Source organism: Oncorhynchus keta, unplaced genomic scaffold (assembly GCF_023373465.1).
Source record: "Oncorhynchus keta strain PuntledgeMale-10-30-2019 unplaced genomic scaffold, Oket_V2 Un_contig_753_pilon_pilon, whole genome shotgun sequence".
Taxonomy (NCBI): domain Eukaryota; kingdom Metazoa; phylum Chordata; class Actinopteri; order Salmoniformes; family Salmonidae; genus Oncorhynchus; species Oncorhynchus keta.
In genome coordinates, this window is record NW_026289522.1 from 177,183 (window position 1) to 199,230 (window position 22,048).

General features: G+C 50.9%; 1 protein-coding gene across 1 annotated transcript; it reads right to left on the reverse strand.

Annotated features, from left to right (window-relative positions):
• Positions 1–429: 429 nt before the first annotated feature.
• LOC118376894 (methyl-CpG-binding domain protein 5-like) lies at positions 430–21,772 on the reverse strand. The gene is given in 11 exon segments (XM_052511796.1): positions 430–1,416; positions 2,957–3,032; positions 4,911–4,984; positions 7,726–9,051; positions 9,296–9,546; positions 14,822–17,029; positions 17,032–17,316; positions 17,754–17,934; positions 18,657–18,759; positions 18,988–19,485; positions 21,313–21,772. Coding segments are annotated over 10 exon segments (4,698 nt in total). The 5' UTR covers positions 19,110–19,485; positions 21,313–21,772; the 3' UTR covers positions 430–1,344.
• Positions 21,773–22,048: the final 276 nt, after the last annotated feature.

Sequence of the window (22,048 nt, forward strand, 5' to 3'; positions counted from 1 at the left end):
TAGAAGGATGCTTCATTCCAATCATCCTTTTTCTATGGTAACCGTAGAAACAGAAAGCCTTTCAGCTGGTAAAGTTCACTCTGTTTTTAAAACGCATAAAATGAACAAACACTTAGTGGTGTTGAAGTGAAGCCCGTTTCTCCTGGGTCTGGATTCAGAAAGAGTCTCTGAGAGATGGGGGCGCTGAACTAGGATCAGTCTCGCCCTTCTTAGATCCTACTTAAGATGATGTGGACAGGGGGGGGCGCTGAACTAGGATCAGTCTCGCCCTTCTTAGATCCTACTTAAGATGATGTGGACAGGGGGGGGCGCTGAACTAGGATCAGTCTCGCCCTTCTTAGATCCTACTTAAGATGATGTGGACAGGGGGGGCTGAACTGAACTCGCCCTTCTTAGATCATGTCTGAACGCCCTTCTTAGATCCTAATTAAGATGATGTGGACAGGGGGGCGCTGAACTAGGATCAGTCTCGCCCTTCTTAGATCCTAATTAAGATGATGTGGACAGGGGGCGCTGAACTAGGATCAGTCTCGCCCTTCTTAGATCCTACTTAAGATGATGTGGACAAGGGGGGGGCTGATCCTACTGCCAGTGATGATCTAGTAGCAGGCCCCCCCTCTGTATGTCACCTTATTCATTATAATATTAAAAGTGAAACTGATCCGTGATCAGCACTCCTACTCCTCGAATGCTTTCTGAACACAGACCCTTCTGGTCAAGCCAATAAACAGCAGGTCTATAACATCCCCATATAAAAGCTTCCGGCTGGATCTCGTCTTTACATGTCCCTTGCATACAGTCAGAATGACAGTGTGTGTTGAATAAAAACCAGGACATCGGTGCACTTCTGCTGCTGCTGCTTTGTACAATACAAGTTCACATGTGCATTATTAAGTATGTTGTACATTACCAGTGTACAATGTTTACATACGTTTCTTAATATTCAGGAAATCTTCCGTATTACCTATATACATATTGAAAATGTATCAGAAATATTTGGACTGTCTATTTTTCTTTAAAATGTAGTATTTTTCTTCTATTTATCAGGTTTTTTTTTATATGTTATTCTAGAAAAAATAGTTGTCATTCAGCGAGCTGTAGACAAATTACAACCGTTGTTTTTTACAGTTGAAATTCAAAACTGTAATATTTTTGTTTGGCTTTTCCAGGACTTTCAATGTCAGTCAGCTAGGGAGGTCGTGGCACGATAATGTACCACTACTATCCATATTGTAGCACCTGGTTGGAGTTCAAAGGTCGCGCCGGGGCGGTCTGAACCGTTGTTCCAAGGCTGGGCACTGGCTAGATACTGGACTGTCATTAGCTGACCAAACACATTCAATGTTATCTGGAGATCTTTCTCCTCTTGGGCTTGGGCAGCTTCACCTGTCTGTCTCTGGAAGGGATCTGATGAACCTGAGGACAGAGAAGACAGAATACATTAATGCATGACCAGGGCTCTAATTTAACTGGGTGGTTCCAGCCCTGAATGCCGATTGGCCGACAGTCGTGGTATAATCAGACTGTATACCCAGGTATGACATTTATTTTTACTGCTCTAACTACGTTGGTAACCAGTTTATAATATCAATAAGGCACCTGGGGGTTTGTGGTATATGGCCAATATACCACGGCTAAAGGCTGTATCCAGTCTCTCCGCGTTGCGTCGTGCCTAAGAACAGCCCTTGGCCGGGATATACTGGCCCATACCACACCCCTGGGGCCTTATTGCTTAAATGTAACCCTAACATTTAAATAACATTTAACTTTTAGCCTTAAACCAAACCCTAACTTTTAACCTAAACATTTAACCCTAACCTAAGGACAGAGAAGACAATAGAAGATGTATTAATAGCAACCAAACAACCCAGTCTCTGTTGGCTTGTGCGGGTAGTAGTGTAGATTCTACAGTGTTTAATACCACCTGAGTTCAGACAGAACTCCACAGACATCCTAATCTGACTAAGCTGTCCTCCTTTCCACTCAAAGTGTCTGGTTTCATATTTCGCCTGTCTGAATTCAGAGGAAAGGCAGCAAGATGCATTAACAGCACAGTTTGTTGCAGCTTGTTTATGTAATCCTCTGACTGGGGTGTGTGTGTGTGTGTGTGTGGTGTCTCCCGGCTGACACAGAGACAGCCCTTTGATCAACAGTGGCTGTGGTCTTAGTTCTGCTCAGCTTAGCCTGGGGGACAGTCTAGAGAGGGAGGGAGGTAGTAGAGGGAGACAGAAGGGGCAAAGGGAGAGAGAAGGAGGGGAGAGGGAGAGGGGCAGAGGGAGAGGTAGAGGGGCAGAGGGAGAGAGGTAGAGGGGAGAGGTAGAGGGGCAGAGGGAGAGGGGCAGAGGGAGAGGTAGAGGGGCAGAGGGAGAGAGAAGGAGGGCAGAGGGGGAGAGGTAGAGGGGCAGAGGGAGAGAGGTAGAGGGGAGAGGGAGAGGGGCAGAGGGAGAGGTAGAGGGGAGAGGTAGAGGGGCAGAGGGAGAGGCAGAGGGAGAGGGAGGCAGAGGGGCAGAGGGAGAGAGAAGGAGGGCAGAGGGAGAGAGAAGGAGGGCAGAGGGAGAGAGAAGGAGGGCAGAGGGAGAGAGAAGGAGGGCAGAGGGAGAGAGAAGGAGGGCAGAGGGAGAGAGAAGGAGGGCAGAGGGAGAGAGAAGGAGGGCAGAGGGAGAGAGCAGAGGGAGGGAAGGGGGGCAGAGGGAGAGAGAAGGAGGGCAGAGGGAGAGAGAAGGAGGGCAGAGGGAGAGAGAAGGGGGCAGAGGGGAGAGAAGGGGCAGAGGGGGCAGAGGGCAGAGGGAGAGAGAAGGGGGGCAGAGGGAGAGAGAAGGGGGGCAGAGGGAGAGAGAAGGAGGGCAGAGGGAGAGAGGAGGGTAGAGGGAGAGAGAAGGAGGGGAGGGAGACAGAGGAGAGGCCATCTGGGAGAGCATGGTGTTCTAATCTTTCTAGATGGTACTAGTATACTCACAGTCCCTGACATCTTGTCCAGCTCACTCATGGCCTCATGTATAGCAGCTTCTAAATGATTATTCAACTTCCCAGCTCTGTTGGGAACAATGAAAACAAAATCATGTCTCAGAAACATCAATAAGTCCAAACCTAAACACTCAGCATTTTCTTTTTCGCTTTGGACAAAAACATGACTAGATTTGTTCAACTCTGCCTCCTGCTACGCAGGGAGAAAGTATGCAATTATAACACGAACTGTAAGCAATGACACTGACTGTGGTCCAGGTACATTTTTACAGAACATTGAGGGAGAAGAGCTAAGGTAAGCGTTGTGTGTGTGTGTGTGTGTGTGTGTGTGTGTGTGTGTGTGTGTGTGTGTGTGTGTGTGTGTGTGTGTGTGTGAGAGAGAACAGGTGCAGTGGAGGAGGTTTTTCATCATCAGGGGGTAATGACTAGCCAGCCAGGGCATCCAGGGGGTAATGACTTGCCAGCCAGGGCATCCAGGGGGTAATGACTTGCCAGCCAGGGCATCCAGGGGGTAATGACTTGCCAGCCAGGGCATCCAGGGGGTAATGACTAGCCAGCCAGGGCATCCAGGGGGTAATGACTAGCCAGCCAGGGCATCCAGGGGGTAATGACTAGCCAGCCAGGGCATCCAGGGGGTAATGACTAGCCAGCCAGGGCAACACCAGGGCATCAACAGGGGGTAATGACTAGCCAGCCAGGGCATCTAGGGGGTAATGACTTGCCAGCCAGGGCATCCAGGGGGTAATGACTAGCCAGCCAGGGCATCCAGGGGGTAATGACTAGCCAGCCAGGGAAACACCAGGGCATCAACAGGGGGTAATGACTAGCCAGTCAGGGCATCCAGGGGGTAATGACTAGCCAGCCAGGGCATCATCAGGGGGTAATGACTAGCCAGCCAGGGTATCATCAGGGGGTAATGACTAGCCAGCCAGGGCATCATCAGGGGGTCATGACTAGCCAGCCAGGGCATCATTAGGGGTAATGACTAGCCAGCCAGGGCATCATCAGGGGTAATGACTAGCCAGCCAGGGCATCATCAGGGGTAATGACTAGCCAGCCAGGGCATCATCAGGGGTAATGACTAGCCAGCCAGGGCATCATCAGGGGTAATGACTAGCCAGCCAGGGCATCGTCAGGGGTAATGACTAGCCAGCCAGGGCATCATCAGGGGTAATGACTAGCCAGCCAGGGCATCATCAGGGGTAATGACTAGCCAGCCAGGGCATCATCAGGGGTAATGACTAGCCAGCCAGGGCATCATCAGGGGTAATGACGAGCCAGCCAGGGCATCAACAGGGGGTAATGACAAGCCAGCCAGGGCATCAACAGGGGGTAATGACTTGCCAGCCAGGGCATCATCAGGGGGTCATGACTAGCCAGCCAGGGCATCATTAGGGGTAATGACTAGCCAGCCAGGGCATCATCAGGGGTAATGACTAGCCAGCCAGGGCATCATCAGGGGTAATGACTAGCTAGCCAGGGCATCATCAGGGGTAATGACTAGCCAGCCAGGGCATCATCAGGGGGTAATGACTAGCCAGCCAGGATGGAACTAACCAGCCAGGATGGAACTAGCCAGCCAGGATGGAACTAGCCAGCCAGGATGGAACTAGCCAGCCAGGATGGAACTAGCCAGCCAGGATGGAACTAACCAGCCAGGATGGAACTAACCAGCCAGGAAGGAACTAACCAGCCAGGAAGGAACTAGCCAGCCAGGATGGAAGTAGCCAGCCAGGATGGAACTAACCAGCCAGGATGGAACTAACCAGCTAGGATGGAACTAACGTGGCCCATCAACATTCTAGAATGGAATTCCACTCTTAAAATAGAGCAAATAAAACACATCTGTTCATCTTTTTAAAACACAGGAGAAACTGGTTCCACATATACACACTGATGTAAATCACCACAACATATCCCATCCATCCTACAGCAATAGAACTTACTTTCTGTTCCTCTTGGTCGCTCTGTCAAGGGCCTCTAGGTCATGTGTCAGTGTTTTCAGCTTCTCCGTCTCCACCTGGGGTAATAACAGATGTCAGACAGTGTTTTCAGCTTCTCCGTCTCCACCTGGGGTAATAACAGATGTCAGACAGTGTTTTCAGCTTCTCCGTGTCCACCTGGGGTAATAAGAGATGTCAGACAGTGTTTTCAGCTTCTCCGTCTCCACCTGGGGTAATAACAGATGTCAGACAGTGTTTTCAGCTTCTCCGTCTCCACCTGGGGTAATAACAGATGTCAGACAGTGTTTTCAGCTTCTCCGTCTCCACCTGGGGGTAATAACAGATGTCAGACAGTGTTTTCAGCTTCTCCGTCTCCACCTGGGGTAATAACAGATGTCAGACAGTGTTTTCAGCTTCTCCGTGTCCACCTGGGGTAATAAGAGATGTCAGACAGTGTTTTCAGCTTCTCCGTCTCCACCTGGGGTAATAACAGATGTCAGACAGTGTTTTCAGCTTCTCCGTCTCCACCTGGGGGTAATAACAGATGGAGAAGCTGAAAACACTGTCTGACGTCTCCACCTGGGGTAATAACAGATGTCAGACAGTGTTTTCAGCTTCTCCGTCTCCACCTGGGGGTAATAACAGATGTCACAGTGTTTTCAGCTTCTCCGTCTCCACCTGGGGTAATAACAGATGTCAGACAGTGTTTTCAGCTTCTCCGTCTCCACCTGGGGTAATAACAGATGTCAGACAGTGTTTTCAGCTTCTCCGTCTCCACCTGGGGGTAATAACAGATGTCAGACAGTGTTTTCAGCTTCTCCGTCTCCACCTGGGGTAATAACAGATGTCAGACAGTGTTTTCAGCTTCTCCGTCTCCACCTGGGGTAATAACAGATGTCAGACAGTGTTTTCAGCTTCTCCGTCTCCACCTGGGGTAATAACAGATGTCAGACAGTGTTTTCAGCTTCTCCGTCTCCACCTGGGGTAATAACAGATGTCAGACAGTGTTTTCAGCTTCTCCGTCTCCACCTGGGGGTAATAACAGATGTCAGACAGTGTTTTCAGCTTCTCCGTCTCCACCTGGGGTAATAACAGATGTCAGACAGTGTTTTCAGCTTCTCCGTCTCCACCTGGGGTAATAACAGATGTCAGACAGTGTTTTCAGCTTCTCCGTCTCCACCTGGGGGTAATAACAGATGTCAGACAGTGTTTTCAGCTTCTCCGTCTCCACCTGGGGGTAATAACAGATGTCAGACAGTGTTTTCAGCTTCTCCGTCTCCACCTGGGGTAATAACAGATGTCAGACAGTGTTTTCAGCTTCTCCGTCTCCACCTGGGGTAATAACAGATGTCAGACAGTGTTTTCAGCTTCTCCGTCTCCACCTGGGGTAATAACAGATGTCAGACAGTGTTTTCAGCTTCTCCGTCTCCACCTGGGGTAATAACAGATGTCAGACAGTGTTTTCAGCTTCTCCGTCTCCACCTGGGGTAATAACAGATGTCAGACAGTGTTTTCAGCTTCTCCGTCTCCACCTGGGGTAATAACAGATGTCACAGTGTTTTCAGCTTCTCCGTCTCCACCTGGGGGTAATAACAGATGTCAGACAGTGTTTTCAGCTTCTCCGTCTCCACCTGGGGTAATAACAGATGTCAGACAGTGTTTTCAGCTTCTCCGTCTCCACCTGGGGTAATAACAGATGTCAGACAGTGTTTTCAGCTTCTCCGTCTCCACCTGGGGGTAATAACAGATGTCAGACAGTGTTTTCAGCTTCTCCGTCTCCACCTGGGGTAATAACAGATGTCAGACAGTGTTTTCAGCTTCTCCGTCTCCACCTGGGGGTAATAACAGATGTCAGACAGTGTTTTCAGCTTCTCCGTCTCCACCTGGGGTAATAACAGATGTCAGACAGTGTTTTCAGCTTCTCCGTCTCCACCTGGGGTAATAACAGATGTCAGACAGTGTTTTCAGCTTCTCCGTCTCCACCTGGGGTAATAACAGATGTCAGACAGTGTTTTCAGCTTCTCCGTCTCCACCTGGGGTAATAACAGATGTCACAGTGTTTTCAGCTTCTCCGTCTCCACCTGGGGTAATAACAGATGTCAGACAGTGTGTCTCCACCTGGGGTTAACAGATGTCAGACAGTGTTTTCTTCTCCGTCTCCACCTGGGGGTAATAACAGATGTCAGACAGTGTTTTCAGCTTCTCCGTCTCCACCTGGGGTAATAACAGATGTCACAGTGTTTTCAGCTTCTCCGTCTCCACCTGGGGTAATAACAGATGTCACAGTGTTTTCAGCTTCTCCGTCTCCACCTGGGGTAATAACAGATGTCAGACAGTGTTTTCAGCTTCTCCGTCTCCACCTGGGGGTAATAACAGATGTCAGACAGTGTTTTCAGCTTCTCTGTCTCCACCTGGGGGTAATAACAGATGTCAGACAGTGTTTTCAGCTTCTCCGTCTCCAATTGGGGGTAATAACAGATGTCAGACAGTGTTTTCAGCTTCTCTGTCTCCACCTGGGGTAATAACAGATGTCAGACAGTGTTTTCAGCTTCTCCGTCTCCACCTGGGGGTAATAACAGATGTCAGACAGTGTTTTCAGCTTCTCCGTCTCCACCTGGGGGTAATAACAGATGTCAGACATTATGTTGGGTCTAAGAATAGGACCAAAAGCCTGACTAGGTGCCATCAACATGACCATCAGTAGCAGAAGTAGTGATCGCCGACAGTTACTTTCATCTAAAAAGGTACAAAAGTAAAGTCAATAGTGAAAGAAAACTAGATTTGTGGGTGTGTATTTCTCTCTCCGAAGACATCTCACCTTGCTGTCCTCTCTGAGCTGCAGGCTGCCATGGTGATGGTTGTGCCCCGCCTCCTCCCCTGACAGTTTACCAGGCCAGGATGGGAACCCTTTAAAGCCCTGTCCCCAGACCAGATCCCCCATGTTAAACGTCCTGGGTCTATAGTGGAGCATCTCTGACGATGGGCTGTCCGGCTGCCTCAGGTCCTCCTCACTGCTCAGGGACTTGGTGTCAGATGGGCTGAAGTGCCCGTTGTAGTGGCCCACGTACTCTTTAACCAACGGACCCTCCAGGCTGGTGGAGGAGCTGGGAGACTGGTCGTCCCCGGTTAGGTCCCCCTGTCTGGGGGGGCCGAGGGGGTCAGACACACTGTACCCCCGTAGAGAAAACTGGACCTGGGGGGGTCCGACGCCACCTCCGTTCATATGGGCGCATCTCTCCACAGTCTGATCCAACCTCTCTTTGTAGTTAACGATGTTCACGGCCGTCCGGTTGCAGTTGTTGAAGCGGTTGAATCCCTCCTCCAGGAAGGCCTTGTCTGAGGGGACGGGGAGAGAGTGGTGGTGACCTTCGTGGGGGGAGCTGTCGGCTGGACAGGGGGGTGCAGGAGCTAGACTCCCAGGTCTCTCCATACAGGGGCTGCTGCGGACATGAGTGGAGCACTCTAGGAACTCCTCACCGCCCCATGCCGTGTGACCTCTGTCCAGACTTCCAGGGTACCCAGTCTCGCCTTCCCACTGCCCCCTGGGGGTGCCATGGCCTGGGGATCTGAAGTAGTCCTGGTGGGGGGCCTCTGGAAGTGCTCCCTGACCCTCGGGGATGCTAACAATACTCTTCCCCTGACCAGAGTGCTTCCGGGGCCGTCCTGCTCTGACCTGCCTGGGTCTGGGCTGTTGGCTCAGGGTCGGTGTCTGCTCCGCCTCCTGGTGCGCCACCCGGTGGCCACTATGGCTGACTGCAGCATGGCTGTGAGGGAGGTTGTGGTTGATGCTGACCGGCTCCCCTACGGAGTTAGTGAAGGCAGTCATGGTGCTGAGAGTGGGTACCGGGCTGGACTGGGTAGTGCCACTAACCGTGGTGGTGATGACTACATGCATTCCTTTACTGGCAGCATCCACCACAGCCCTGTAGATGGCGTCTACAGACTCCACCCCTCCGTTGGGTAGCCTATCAGAGCCGTGCATCCCTGGGGGAAGCCCCTCTCCCTGAGTCTGTTGCATCTCCTGTTGGCTGACACCAAACTGGGTGTGTGACAGCATCCCCTGAGACTCAGGAAGTGATGTCATACCAGACTGAGAGATCATCTGTGAGTGAGGGACTGAAATGCTGTTGTCTGGCAAACACCCCTGAAACAACACAGATGTAAAGTTCATTGAGAGAGAAGGAAAACGTGTCATTATCACTCCTAGCATGTCAGAGAATCCACAACTATCGGGGTCTTTTGAGGAGGACGGAATGTATCATGTAGATCATCCACCCGTAGTGAAGAGTGAATCAGATAATCTTGTCATCTCTATTCATTCTATTTCTATCTGCAACGCTCAGAGCGTTTCACATCACTGAACACACCCTTCAAACAGACAGACTAACCTGGAAGTTCTGGAACAGGCAGGCCATAGGGTGGGCGTTGGAGGAGTTGTTGTTTTCAGGGAAGCCAGGTTGCTGTGAGCCCTGGTAGCCAGGAGGGAGACCCTGCATGGCCCGCTGAATGCCCTGATGAAGCTGCTGCTGCTGGGCATGACGCTGCTGGAACACCTGGGTACCACCGCCACTGCTGGAGCTGTTGATGACGTGGGGCTGGAGGCTGGTTATGCTGCAGTTTACGAGGTTAGATGGGTCTCCTGTTGGGGTGGAAGAATAATACTGTTCATTGTTATTTTCAAATCAGGGAAATTCCACACCTTAACTGCCTGGAGAAGACAGGTCAGAGGGGTAACTCAATTCTGAGCCAAATGATGGAAGAAGAGTGGGAAGAAGGAAATTCTTGAAATTGAAGGAATAAACTGGAGAACCCGATGGCTTAGGCTGTAGTACTGTGCTCCACTCCTCACAGGTCTATTTTATCCTTCTAAGTAGTTCCTCCTCTCACTAGTCTAGCTCCTCTCCTCCTCTCACTAGTCGAGCTCCTCTCCTCCTCTCACTAGTCTAGCTCCTCTCCTCCTCTCACTAGTCGAGCTCCTCTCCTCCTCTCACTAGTCGAGCTCCTCTCCTCCTCTCACTAGTCGAGCTCCTCTCCTCCTCTCACTAGTCTAGCTCCTCTCCTCCTCTCACTAGTCTAGCTCCTCTCCTCCTCTCACTAGTCTAGCTCCTCTCCTCCTCTCACTAGTCTAGCTCCTCTCCTCCTCTCACTAGTCTAGCTCCTCTCCTCCTCTCACTAGTCTAGCTCCTCTCCTCCTCTCACTAGTCTAGCTCCTCTCCTCCTCTCACTAGTCTAGCGCCTCTCCTCCTCTCACTAGTCTAGCACCTCTCCTCTCACTAGTCTAGCACCTCTCCTCTCACTAGTCTAGCTCTTCTCCTCTCACTAGTCTAGCTCCCCTCCTCTCACTAGTCTAGCTCCTCTCCTCTTCGCTCACTAGCTCCCCTCCTCTCACTAGTGTAGCTCCTCTCCTCTTCGCTCACTAGCTCCCCTCCTCTCACTAGTCTAGCTCCTCTCCTCTTTGCTCACAAGCTCCTCTCCTCTCACTAGTTTAGCTCCTCTTCGCTCACTAGTCTAGCTCCTCTCCTCCTCTCACTAGTCTAGCTCCCCTACTCTCACTAGTCTAGCTCCTCTCCTCCTCGCTCACTAGCTCCCCTCCTCTCACTAGTCTAGCTCCTCTCCTCCTCGCTCACTAGCTCCCCTCCTCTCACTAGTCTAGCTCCTCTCCTCCTCGCTCACTAGCTCCCCTCCTCTCACTAGTCTAGCTCCTCTCCTCCTCGCTCACTAGCTCCCCTCCTCTCACTAGTCTAGCTCCTCCTCGCTCACTAGCTCCCCTCCTCTCACTAGTCTAGCTCCTCCTCGCTCACTAGCTCCCCTCCTCTCACTAGTCTAGTTCCTCCTCGCTCACTAGCTCCCCTCCTCTCACTAGTCTAGTTCCTCCTCGCTCACTAGCTCCCCTCCTCTCACTAGTCTAGTTCCTCCTCGCTCACTAGCTCCCCTCCTCGCTCACTAGCTCCCCTCCTCTCACTAGTCTAGCTCCTCCTCGCTCACTAGCTCCCCTCCTCTCACTAGTCTAGCTCCTCCTCGCTCACTAGCTCCCCTCCTCTCACTAGTCTAGTTCCTCCTCGCTCACTAGCTCCCCTCCTCTCACTAGTCTAGTTCCTCCTCGCTCACTAGCTCCCCTCCTCTCACTAGTCTAGTTCCTCCTCGCTCACTAGCTCCCCTCCTCTCACTAGTCTAGTTCCTCCTCGCTCACTAGCTCCCCTCCTCTCACTAGTCTAGTTCCTCCTCGCTCACTAGCTCCCCTCCTCTCACTAGTCTAGTTCCTCCTCGCTCACTAGCTCCCCTCCTCTCACTAGTCTAGTTCCTCCTCGCTCACTAGCTCCCCCCCTCTCACTAGTCTAGTTCCTCCTCGCTCACTAGCTCCCCCCTCTCACTAGTCTAGTTCCTCCTCGCTCACTAGCTCCCCCTCTCACTAGTCTAGTTCCTCCTCGCTCACTAGCTCCCCCTCTCACTAGTCTAGTTCCTCCTCGCTCACTAGCTCCCCCTCTCACTAGTCTAGTTCCTCCTCGCTCACTAGCTCCCCCCTCTCACTAGTCTAGTTCCTCCTCGCTCACTAGCTCCCCCCCTCTCACTAGTCTAGTTCCTCCTCGCTCACTAGCTCCCCTCCTCTCACTAGTCTAGTTCCTCCTCGCTCACTAGCTCCCCCCCTCTCACTAGTCTAGTTCCTCCTCGCTCACTAGCTCCCCCCCTCTCACTAGTCTAGTTCCTCCTCGCTCACTAGCTCCCCCTCTCACTAGTCTAGTTCCTCCTCGCTCACTAGCTCCCCTCCTCTCACTAGTCTAGTTCCTCCTCGCTCACTAGCTCCCCTCCTCTCACTAGTCTAGTTCCTCCTCGCTCACTAGCTCCCCTCCTCTCACTAGTCTAGTTCCTCCTCGCTCACTAGCTCCCCTCCTCTCACTAGTCTAGTTCCTCCTCGCTCACTAGCTCCCCTCCTCTCACTAGTCTAGTTCCTCCTCGCTCACTAGCTCCCCTCCTCTCACTAGTCTAGTTCCTCCTCGCTCACTAGCTCCCCTCCTCTCACTAGTCTAGTTCCTCCTCGCTCACTAGTCTAGTTCCTCCCCTCACTAGCTCCCCCTCTCACTAGTCTAGTTCCTCCTCGCTCACTAGCTCCCCTCCTCTCACTAGTCTAGTTCCTCCTCGCTCACTAGCTCCCCTCCTCTCACTAGTCTAGTTCCTCCTCGCTCACTAGCTCCCCTCCTCTCACTAGTCTAGTTCCTCCTCGCTCACTAGCTCCCCCCTCTCACTAGTCTAGTTCCTCCTCGCTCACTAGCTCCCCCTCTCACTAGTCTAGTTCCTCCTCGCTCACTAGCTCCCCCTCTCACTAGTCTAGTTCCTCCTCGCTCACTAGCTCCCCCTCTCACTAGTCTAGTTCCTCCTCGCTCACTAGCTCCCCCTCTCACTAGTCTAGTTCCTCCTCGCTCACTAGCTCCCCCTCTCACTAGTCTAGTTCCTCCTCGCTCACTAGCTCCCCCTCTCACTAGTCTAGTTCCTCCTCGCTCACTAGCTCCCCCTCTCACTAGTCTAGTTCCTCCTCGCTCACTAGCTCCCCCTCTCACTAGTCTAGTTCCTCCTCGCTCACTAGCTCCCCTCCTCTCACTAGTCTAGTTCCTCCTCGCTCACTAGCTCCCCTCCTCTCACTAGTCTAGTTCCTCCTCGCTCACTAGCTCCCCTCCTCTCACTAGTCTAGTTCCTCCTCGCTCACTAGCTCCCCTCCTCTCACTAGTCTAGTTCCTCCTCGCTCACTAGCTCCCCTCCTCTCACTAGTCTAGTTCCTCCTCGCTCACTAGCTCCCCTCCTCTCACTAGTCTAGTTCCTCCTCGCTCACTAGCTCCCCTCCTCTCACTAGTCTAGTTCCTCCTCGCTCACTAGCTCCCCTCCTCTCACTAGTCTAGTTCCTCCTCGCTCACTAGCTCCCCTCCTCTCACTAGTCTAGTTCCTCCTCGCTCACTAGCTCCCCTCCTCTCACTAGTCTAGTTCCTCCTCGCTCACTAGCTCCCCTCCTCTCACTAGTCTAGTTCCTCCTCGCTCACTAGCTCCCCTCCTCTCACTAGTCTAGTTCCTCCTCGCTCACTAGCTCCCCTCCTCTCACTAGTCTAGTTCCTCCTCGCTCACTAGCTCCCCTCCTCTCACTAGTCTAGTTCCTCCTCGCTCACTAGCTCCCCTCCTCTCACTAGTCTAGTTCCTCCTCGCTCACTAGCTCCCCTCCTCTCACTAGTCTAGTTCCTCCTCGCTCACTAGCTCCCCTCCTCTCACTAGTCTAGTTCCTCCTCGCTCACTAGCTCCCCTCCTCTCACTAGTCTAGTTCCTCCTCGCTCACTAGCTCCCCTCCTCTCACTAGTCTAGTTCCTCCTCGCTCACTAGCTCCCCTCCTCTCACTAGTCTAGTTCCTCCTCGCTCACTAGCTCCCCTCCTCTCACTAGTCTAGTTCCTCCTCGCTCACTAGCTCCCCTCCTCTCACTAGTCTAGTTCCTCCTCGCTCACTAGCTCCCCTCCTCTCACTAGTCTAGTTCCTCCTCGCTCACTAGCTCCCCTCCTCTCACTAGTCTAGTTCCTCCTCGCTCACTAGCTCCCCTCTCACTAGTCTAGTTCCTCCTCGCTCACTAGCTCCCCTCTCACTAGTCTAGTTCCTCCTCGCTCACTAGCTCCCCTCTCACTAGTCTAGTTCCTCCTCGCTCACTAGCTCCCCTCTCACTAGTCTAGTTCCTCCTCGCTCACTAGCTCCCCTCTCACTAGTCTAGTTCCTCCTCGCTCACTAGCTCCCCTCTCACTAGTCTATCTACTCTCCTCCTCTCACTAGCCTCCCTCCCCAGCTCCCCCACTAGTCTCCCCTCCCACTAGTCTCCCCTCCCACTAGTCTCCCCTCCCACTAGTCTCCCCTCCCACTAGTCTCCCCTCCCACTAGTCTCCCTTCCCACTAGCCTCCCCTCCCACTAGCCTCCCCTCCCACTAGCCTCCCCTCCCACTAGCCTCCCCTCCCACTAGCCTCCCCTCCCACTAGCCTCCCCTCCCACTAGCCTCCCCTCCCACTAGCCTCTGCAGTGCTCAACCAGTGTGGCTGCACTGCTATGATATAGTGGTGATGGTTGCCGGGGAGGTTGCTATGGGAACGGTGTGATTGGTGGTGCTGTCTGAGCCTTGGCTTATTTCAGAGGTTGCAGCCTGGAAGAAGACTGGGGGTTGAGGAAGGGATGTGATTTAATGGCCTCGGCAGGGGGATGGGGTCAGAGACAGGGCTGGATGCTTGCATGGTGGTAGTTGGGGAGGGGGAGCTGTCTGGGCATGAGGTAGGAGAAGAGAAGTGCTTGGTTGGAATGAACCCATCTAGGGAGATAGGCTAGCAGTCCACAAAGAGATGAAAGATATGGCATATGTTTCTCAGGAAGCATAGAGGCTGTCCTATAGTATTTAGCATTATTTCCTGCTATCATGTTCACACAACAGTAGGCCAAATACAGCCATGTGTTACACAGTGGGCCAAAGGAAAAAATTATCTATTCAGATAGGCCTGTATTAGAGCAGACACATAATAAGGCTAATGAAGGAACACAACCCTTCTCCAAAGGCTTCACCCAGGCCTCCATTCAGAAGCCAGCGTTACTATAGCTACCAGCCAGCTCACACCAGCTCTTCACTATATCTGGTCAAGAGCTTGTTTCTTAAAAAGAAGGGAGAAAAAAAGATCTGTTTTCATGTTATTCTGCCACTGAGCTGAGCACTGCAACTAGCATGCTAATAAAGAGAAGCCACAATGATTATACAAAACATGAGGGCCAGCCTCTCAACGTACACTCTCCACGAGAGACTAAAGACTGTCGTTCAACTCAAAGGCCATCGAGGTGGATTTATCAAACTCACACACCATCACAGAACAAAGCGCGATCATCGAACAAAAGTGTGCGTTTCTCTCAGTAGCTCACCTGGCTCAGAGATGATTGGACCACAACTCCCATCATTGTTGCCGAGTGTCATTCCTGACATACTAGTCCTTCCCAGCGCAGCGTGAAGGTGACTGTGCTGCTGCTGATGCTGCGGATGTGGATGTTGACTTGGGTGGGACAGTGGTGGTGGGTTAGTGTTAGGATGGTGGCTCAGGGGCATGTTCCCTGGGCCAAGGCCCACTTGTCCACCGGGCCCCAGAGGGCCACAGTTGACCAACGAATTGGCCTGGATCTGGTTCATCAACCCTGGGAACCGAGGGCTGTGAGAATGAGGGCCTCCAGAGTCCATACTCCGGCAGTACATACCTTGACCCTCCCCTTGGCCTAGCATCCTCTGTTGGGCCAGTAGGCTCTGCTGCTGGGAGGCTCCAGGAGGCATGACACCAGCCACATCGCTGTAATGCATCTGACCAGGTCCTTGGGGGCCTACAGGGCCTTGGTGCTGGTTATGGTGGTTGTTGTGGTTGCTCATGGACTGAAGCAGCTGGGCCATGGAGGTGTTGGTCTGTAGGCCCCCAAGCCGGGCCACTTTCCTCAGCTGTTCTGCTGAGCTTGGTAGTGGTAGCCTGGGACCTGGACCTCCACCCATGTTAGGAGGCTTGTTGAGCATGTTGAAGACCATGCTGTCGTGGTGGTTGAGGGGGTTGTTGGGCGGTGGTGGGCCTGGCGGCTGCTGCTTGCGCTTACGGAGCAGGGGGTCTCCTCTGTCTCTCTGCTGGGCCATGAGCTTGTCCCGGAGGGCAGCCCGACCGCTCTGGCCACCTGCTGCTGCTGCTTCCGCAGTGGAGGGCATGGTGGGGTTAGGGGGAAGCATGGGGTTTAAAGTGCTGCTACTGGGCCTCTCTATGCCGCTGAGAGGGCCACTGGGATGCCCAACTCCACTACTACCACCATTACCATCAACCCTACCTGGGCCTCCACCTCTACTGCCAGTCTCACTGCTGTTGTCACCGTGTTTGTTTTGATTTGCTAGCTGTGCTTTGGCTGCTGCTGACAGTAGGCTGCTGGCGGGGAAGGAAGCAGCATTCTGCTGGTTCACGATCTGGTTGAGGGGCATCCCTAACAGTCCTGGGTGGTTCTGTCCCTTCTGGTTCTGGGCCTGGTGAGGAGCAGCGATGGAGGGGCCAGAGGAGGTGACAGGGGGGTACATGCCGGGGTTGTTGTGCTGGGTGTTGATAGCGTTCTGGTTACTCATCTCAACCAGCAGCTGACTGGGTAGGTCTTTGTACTGGTGGAGTTGGTGTGAGTCAGGCTTGGCAGAGGAGGGGCTGGAAGGCATGTTAATGGGCATGGCGGGCCGGGGGGAGCGAGGAGGAGCCTTCATCCCGCCACACGGACCCTGACTGGGGCCTGAGGGCATGGCAAAGCTCCCATGGTCCGAGGAAGTGGAGGAGGAGCGAGAGCGCTGGGGAGAGGCCTCCATCCTGCTGCCCAGGACAGGGCCTGACATGTGGACTGGGGAGGTGACTGGAGAGGGGGACATGGAGGTGGTTATGGAGGTCTGATGTTGAGTCCTCTGCATGTGACCTCCATGGCTGTGGCCCAGTGGGCCGGGTTTGACAGTGGGGAGAGGGAGGTTGCTTGGCAAGGGGACAATGGCGGGAGGAGGGTGGTTGTTCATGTTTACATTCATCATTGGTACCTGAGAGGAGTGGACACTAGGGTGGAAGTTGGAGTTTGTTTTGGAGTTTGTCTGGCTGATACTGATGCTAGGCTTGCTGGGGATGGGGTCTAGGATGCCTAACGGGTCCTTTTCAGAGGTCATCTGCTTTTTCTGGAGGGTACAGGAGGGAGGTATGGCAGACGGGGGGCCAGGGTGTGGGGCGCTGGGCTGTGTATTGAGGTGAAACGGTGGTCGTATGGAAATATCCATACTGGGGGATCTGGGGAAGTTACACACAGGCTTCTTCATCATGACAGGGCTTTTGGCAGTGGCGGTAGGGGAGAGGGGTGTGCTAGTCCTTCCTGCCATAACGCAGGACGTCTGGGTCCCAGTCGGAGAACTGTGGAGGAGCATCCCTGGTGGGGAGAGAGGCGTTCTGTTGACCCCGTGGATGGGGCTGGAGCTGGTGGCTCCAGGGAAGCCACAGGGGTTGTTTCTAAACCCATCTGGGCTGCCCAGAGGATCAGACCTGAGGCTAGGGGAGAGTGGTGACCCGTCCCTGGGCCCATAGAGCTGGGAGCCGGGGCCCCTGGACTCAGCATGCTACCATAGCCAGAGCAGTACGAAGACCTGGGCCCAGGCTCACTGCTCAGTCTCTGCTGTCTGTTGGGATAACCAGGGTAAAGCTCCAGCTGCTGGGGTGGACCTCCTAGCTCTTGGGGAAAGTGCCGGTGACCTGCTGCAGCCGCCATCATCATTTTGAAAGGGTTCTTGCAGTTGGGAACCACAGAGTTGGGTAGCGGTGACTGGTGAGATTTCTTCCGTATTGCTCGGGGATTTGTGGAATGTGACGGGGCCATTGATGTTGAACCTGAGGGGGAAGAGAAGTGGAATGAGTGTTAAAGCTGAAATCTGCAATAGAGGAAACAGCACCACTGTTTGCCTGAGGACATCTGTTATTGTTGATGAAACAGAAGTGGAGATTCACCACTGTGGAGGGAGAGAAAAAAAAGGCTTGATTGTTCTATCGCTCATACAATGTCAGAGTGATTATAAACAGTGTTTGTTGTTTGAAGCATCATCTCGGTTTTTGTAATACCGCAAAGAGACGTAGCAGTTTCACCATTACGGGTTCCAACTTTAAAACATTGAAAGTGTTTAAATGTCACTGTGAAGCCAATTTCAAAATGTCCACCTTTTTTTCTGACCTGGTTCTATATCACCCATGAAACAGTCTGAAATCTGTGAGAAATGTATCATTGGAAAACAACCAAAACAGTAGTGATACACAGTCACTAGGATACTTACTTGTACCTCCACCAGGACTGGTAAGGGTCAGAGCAGGGTGTGGTAGCGCCATAGTTTTGTGTAGAGTGGCCACAGCCAGCAGCTTTCTCTTATGGATACACAGCTTGGTGACGTCTTCATCTGCCCTCACGTCCTCTGCCGTCCTCTGTTTAACGGCAGCCCCCGGATCAAAGTTAAACACCTGAGGAAAGGAGAGTCAGCTCTCTGTTACCTGGCCTGTCTTGGTGAAATGAGCGGCGTTTATCCACAAGGAAGTACATAAAGTAAACATCAGTAAAAAATGGAACGTCCGCTACTTGTCAGGTCATATCCTCCTCCAAGCCTCCTGCTTCTCCAGAAGACTACTTCACATTTGCATATGAATACATATTGGCCTTGCCTTGAATAGGAACGCAGTTCCCTGCCCGTCTCCGTTTCAATATAACGCAACACACAAAAAATGTATAAATTAAGACTGTATGCAGCAGAAAATATAGCCTAGTATATGTTTTTTTAAATATAGCCTACTATATGTGGGAAAACAACCTCTGTTTAATTGAATATCTGGGTTTAACTAAACTGTTCATTGCATCACTCAGGAGTAAACCTTAATCTCCATCCTTAAAAGGGATACCTCGGGATATTGGAAATGAGGCCTGACACTTCCCCAGAGTCTGATAAAACTGGTATCCACAAGTTTATTTCTCTGCGTGCGGTTTGAATGAAGTTGCTTACTAGCGCAATTGCTAACTCTGCTAGCATGCTGACTCTGGGGAAGTAGATAAAGGGCCTTGTTGACAAAATCCCAAAGTATCCCTTCAAGCTTTGTGTGGTGTTTCTTTGGCAGCTACGCATTCAGAGAGTCAATTTAGGTTAGCTAAAGACTGAGACAGACAGAACAACCAAGATGGTTAGTTAACGTACCTTTGGGAGGATGAGTGGGCACTCCAGGCCACACTTGCAGGTCCCGTCTGTGAGCAGGTAGCTCTTCACCTGGTCTAGACAGGACAGCACCGAGCCACTGGGACTGGAGGTTACAAACCAAAACTAATGTTTAGAATAAAAACATTTATCGTCCAATATACATGAGTGTCTCATAAGGAAATGTATCTGTTACTTTATCCCAACCGCTCTGAAAGAAACACACAGGTTGGATAGATGATACTAGCCACCAAGACTGTAGGTTACAAACCAAATAGAAGTGCATTATTGTGGTATCGTTACAAAAAAAACAGAGCACTGCAATGGGTCTTACCTGATGTAGAGGACTCCATTAGTTGGATCCACCTTGCGATGCCAGCCAATAGGGACCTGGACAGGGGCTGTATACCCCACCCCCTCTGAGACCCCTCCCTTACAGTCCTTTCCTCCATTCATTGTTCTAGTTGGTTTAGTACACAACACCTTAGAGCATATCACACATCAACCAGAGACTTCAGAGTACATGGCATCTTTGTCTTCCAATAAAGAGGACTTTGTAGTGTACTACAATTTCACTCTCAAAGTTGGATGAAGTATGGGCTGGGGTCTGTGTGATGTGAGGCAAGCTCACTGTGAATCCTAACCTTTCAGACCCTTCATAGTTTTACTACTGAACACCAACGAGATTTCCATATTTGTCTCGGTCATTCAGAGCCATAGACACTGAATCAGATTCAGAGAGGCTGGGGCAACAGATGGAACCAGGAGTGGCTCATGAAGACATGCTAGGGGTTCCTTCTGGAGCAGGTTATTTGAGGGATTCCCATGGTTCCTGATTGGGACAAATAAAGAAAAGTGTAAGAAAACATTGTTCTATGACATCAACCAACATTTACACAAAACTACATGCAACAACAAACTGAAAGGTTTGTGTATGTGCAGTTGTTGTAGCCTACATTCATGTTATGTCCAATTCAGACCTACCTGACCTACCCACCATTATCTAACGGTGCAGATTTAACATCAGTTTGATACACTGAATAATTCATTGCAGACAAGTTCTGTCAAAGGTATAGGAGTGGCACTCCGGGCGTGTAAATGTATTTTCTAAAGACTAAGGATCTTACTATTGTTGTGTGGCCATGCGTTGGCCTTGACTGTCAGAAGGCTCAGTGCTGTACTGTCACAGGCTACTAATCCAAGCCCTTGTGTGCTGACTCATAACTGTCCCTGTGTAGGGATGGAGGGAGGGGGAGAGCTAAAGAGGCAACACAAGCATCAGGTTCTATCTGGAGTCAAGGTATGGGCGGACGGGTGGAGAGGCACCCAGGGTCACAACAAGCAGATGGGAAGACAGACGGCTCTGTATTATATGATGTAGCTATGATAGGGACCCGATGCATCTCTGCTTGGCACTCAGTGTTAAGGAGATTGATTGAGGGTAAAGGCCCTGCTTTAGACTAGCGTCTTGTCCAGAAGGTGTAAGTGTACATGAAGCTGCCTCACAATACAGAAACAGGAGATGAGCTGCTCCACTTGCACAAGCCAAGGCTACTTACTACTTATGATAGTTGATTATGTAAAACCTCTATTCACTGTCAAAGAACACCTAATCGTCTTTATGGAAATCGTCATGCCAAACACACTGAATATGAATACGGAGGTGTTACAGGGATAATACATCTATGACAAATCTCCTGCGTGAGGATTTGATTTGGTGAAAGATCTACTGACTGAACCTCTGGAATGTCATGGGGCTGACACATCAGACTGGGCCCATTTTGGGTTGCAGAAAAGCAACGACCCATTTATGACAGCAGGCATAATGGCATTGCACAGCTCTCTGTGAGTCAGGTGCTGCATTTCCACAATATATTTTGAGAAATGACAGCAGGTAGCTCACTAACTCGTATTAAACTGACAACCACACGAAGATGAGGAAGAAAGACACACACCTGTACAGCTGCGAAACTAGGCTATTGTTAATAATTGGCACGATCTATAATGGCAAGCTATTGCACCAAAGAAATCTGAAATGCCAAATCAAATGGCTTGTGGAAATGGCTCGATCAATGCATCATATAGCATAACGTTACTGTACATAGAGCACTCCTTTTCGTCTGCAGAATCAAAAAGGTATAGCTACTATAAATTATTACAAGTTAGCTAGCTACCCAGATAACGTTAGCTAGCTTTAGGGGACATACATAGTTTTTATCTAGCTAACGTTAGCTAGATAGTGACATAGTTGGCTACCTTGCCAACTGAACTACCTACATAGCTAGCTACTAAACTAGCATATCAGCTGATATCCAACGTTACTTAACCTAGCTAGCTACAAAGAATCAACATGTTTACTGGTAGGTGGGTGATATCTAGTCACCTGATATTAGCTCACTAACAGTTAGCTAACTCTTCGGTCTAACGTTACAAAGTCTATATAAGACGGTTGTTTTAACGAAGAAAAACAACCACTAGCGGGCCTTATTTAGCCCACCGATAATGACTAGCTATCTAACGTTAGCTAGTAGACAGCTAGCCAAACATGATTTATCGATGGCAGGCTAGGTAACCAACTTAGCTAAGCTAGCTAACTAGCAGAATGCTAATGCTAGTAAGTAGCTAACGGTAACCGAAAATGAATTGTAAATAAACATACCCGTGTAATCTAACACAAACTCCAAAACATTAAAATGCCTTTAACGATATTCCACTGTACGAAAAAAGTATATCCCGAATTGAAAGTCGAAGTTTAAAAAAAAATCGTAACTGGGGAACGTTGAGCGTATTTTCCAATGTGAAACGTCTCCAGCTTAGGGACGAGGCAGAGACAGGCCAGTGAAAGAATAGCTGAGCAGAGGGTTGCTTTGCAAAGACAGGAGCTTTTGAGATTCCAATCTTATTGCCTATAAAAACGTTTTTTCCATCTTTCGGAGTATCAAATGATTCCTTGAAAGTCCATTGTGGCTGAAATAGTATATTTCAACTCCCTCTATATTTGCTTCTGGTCCTTTAAAAATAAAAATAAAAAGCCTACCCATCAAATGTCTCGGCTGGTTCTCCCTAGGCTTGGGATAAAGATGGAGTACTTTACTGCTCCTGCGCCTCAGAGAGATGAGGAGAGAGCCAGAGAGCACAGAGTTAGCGCAATTCGGAATCCTTGGGACGTCCTTACCCTAAACTCTAAACCTTTCCTTTTTCTTTTCCTTTTTTGCCTTTACCTTTTTTTGCCTCCTTTGCCCTTTTTGCCTCCTTTTCCTCCTTTGCCTCCTTTGCCTTTTTTGCCTCCTTTTCCTTTTTTGCCTCCTTTGCCTTTTTTGCCTTTGCCTTTTTTGCCTCCTTTGCCTTTTTTGCCTCCTTTGCCTTTTTTGCCTCCTTTGCCTCCTTTTTTGCCT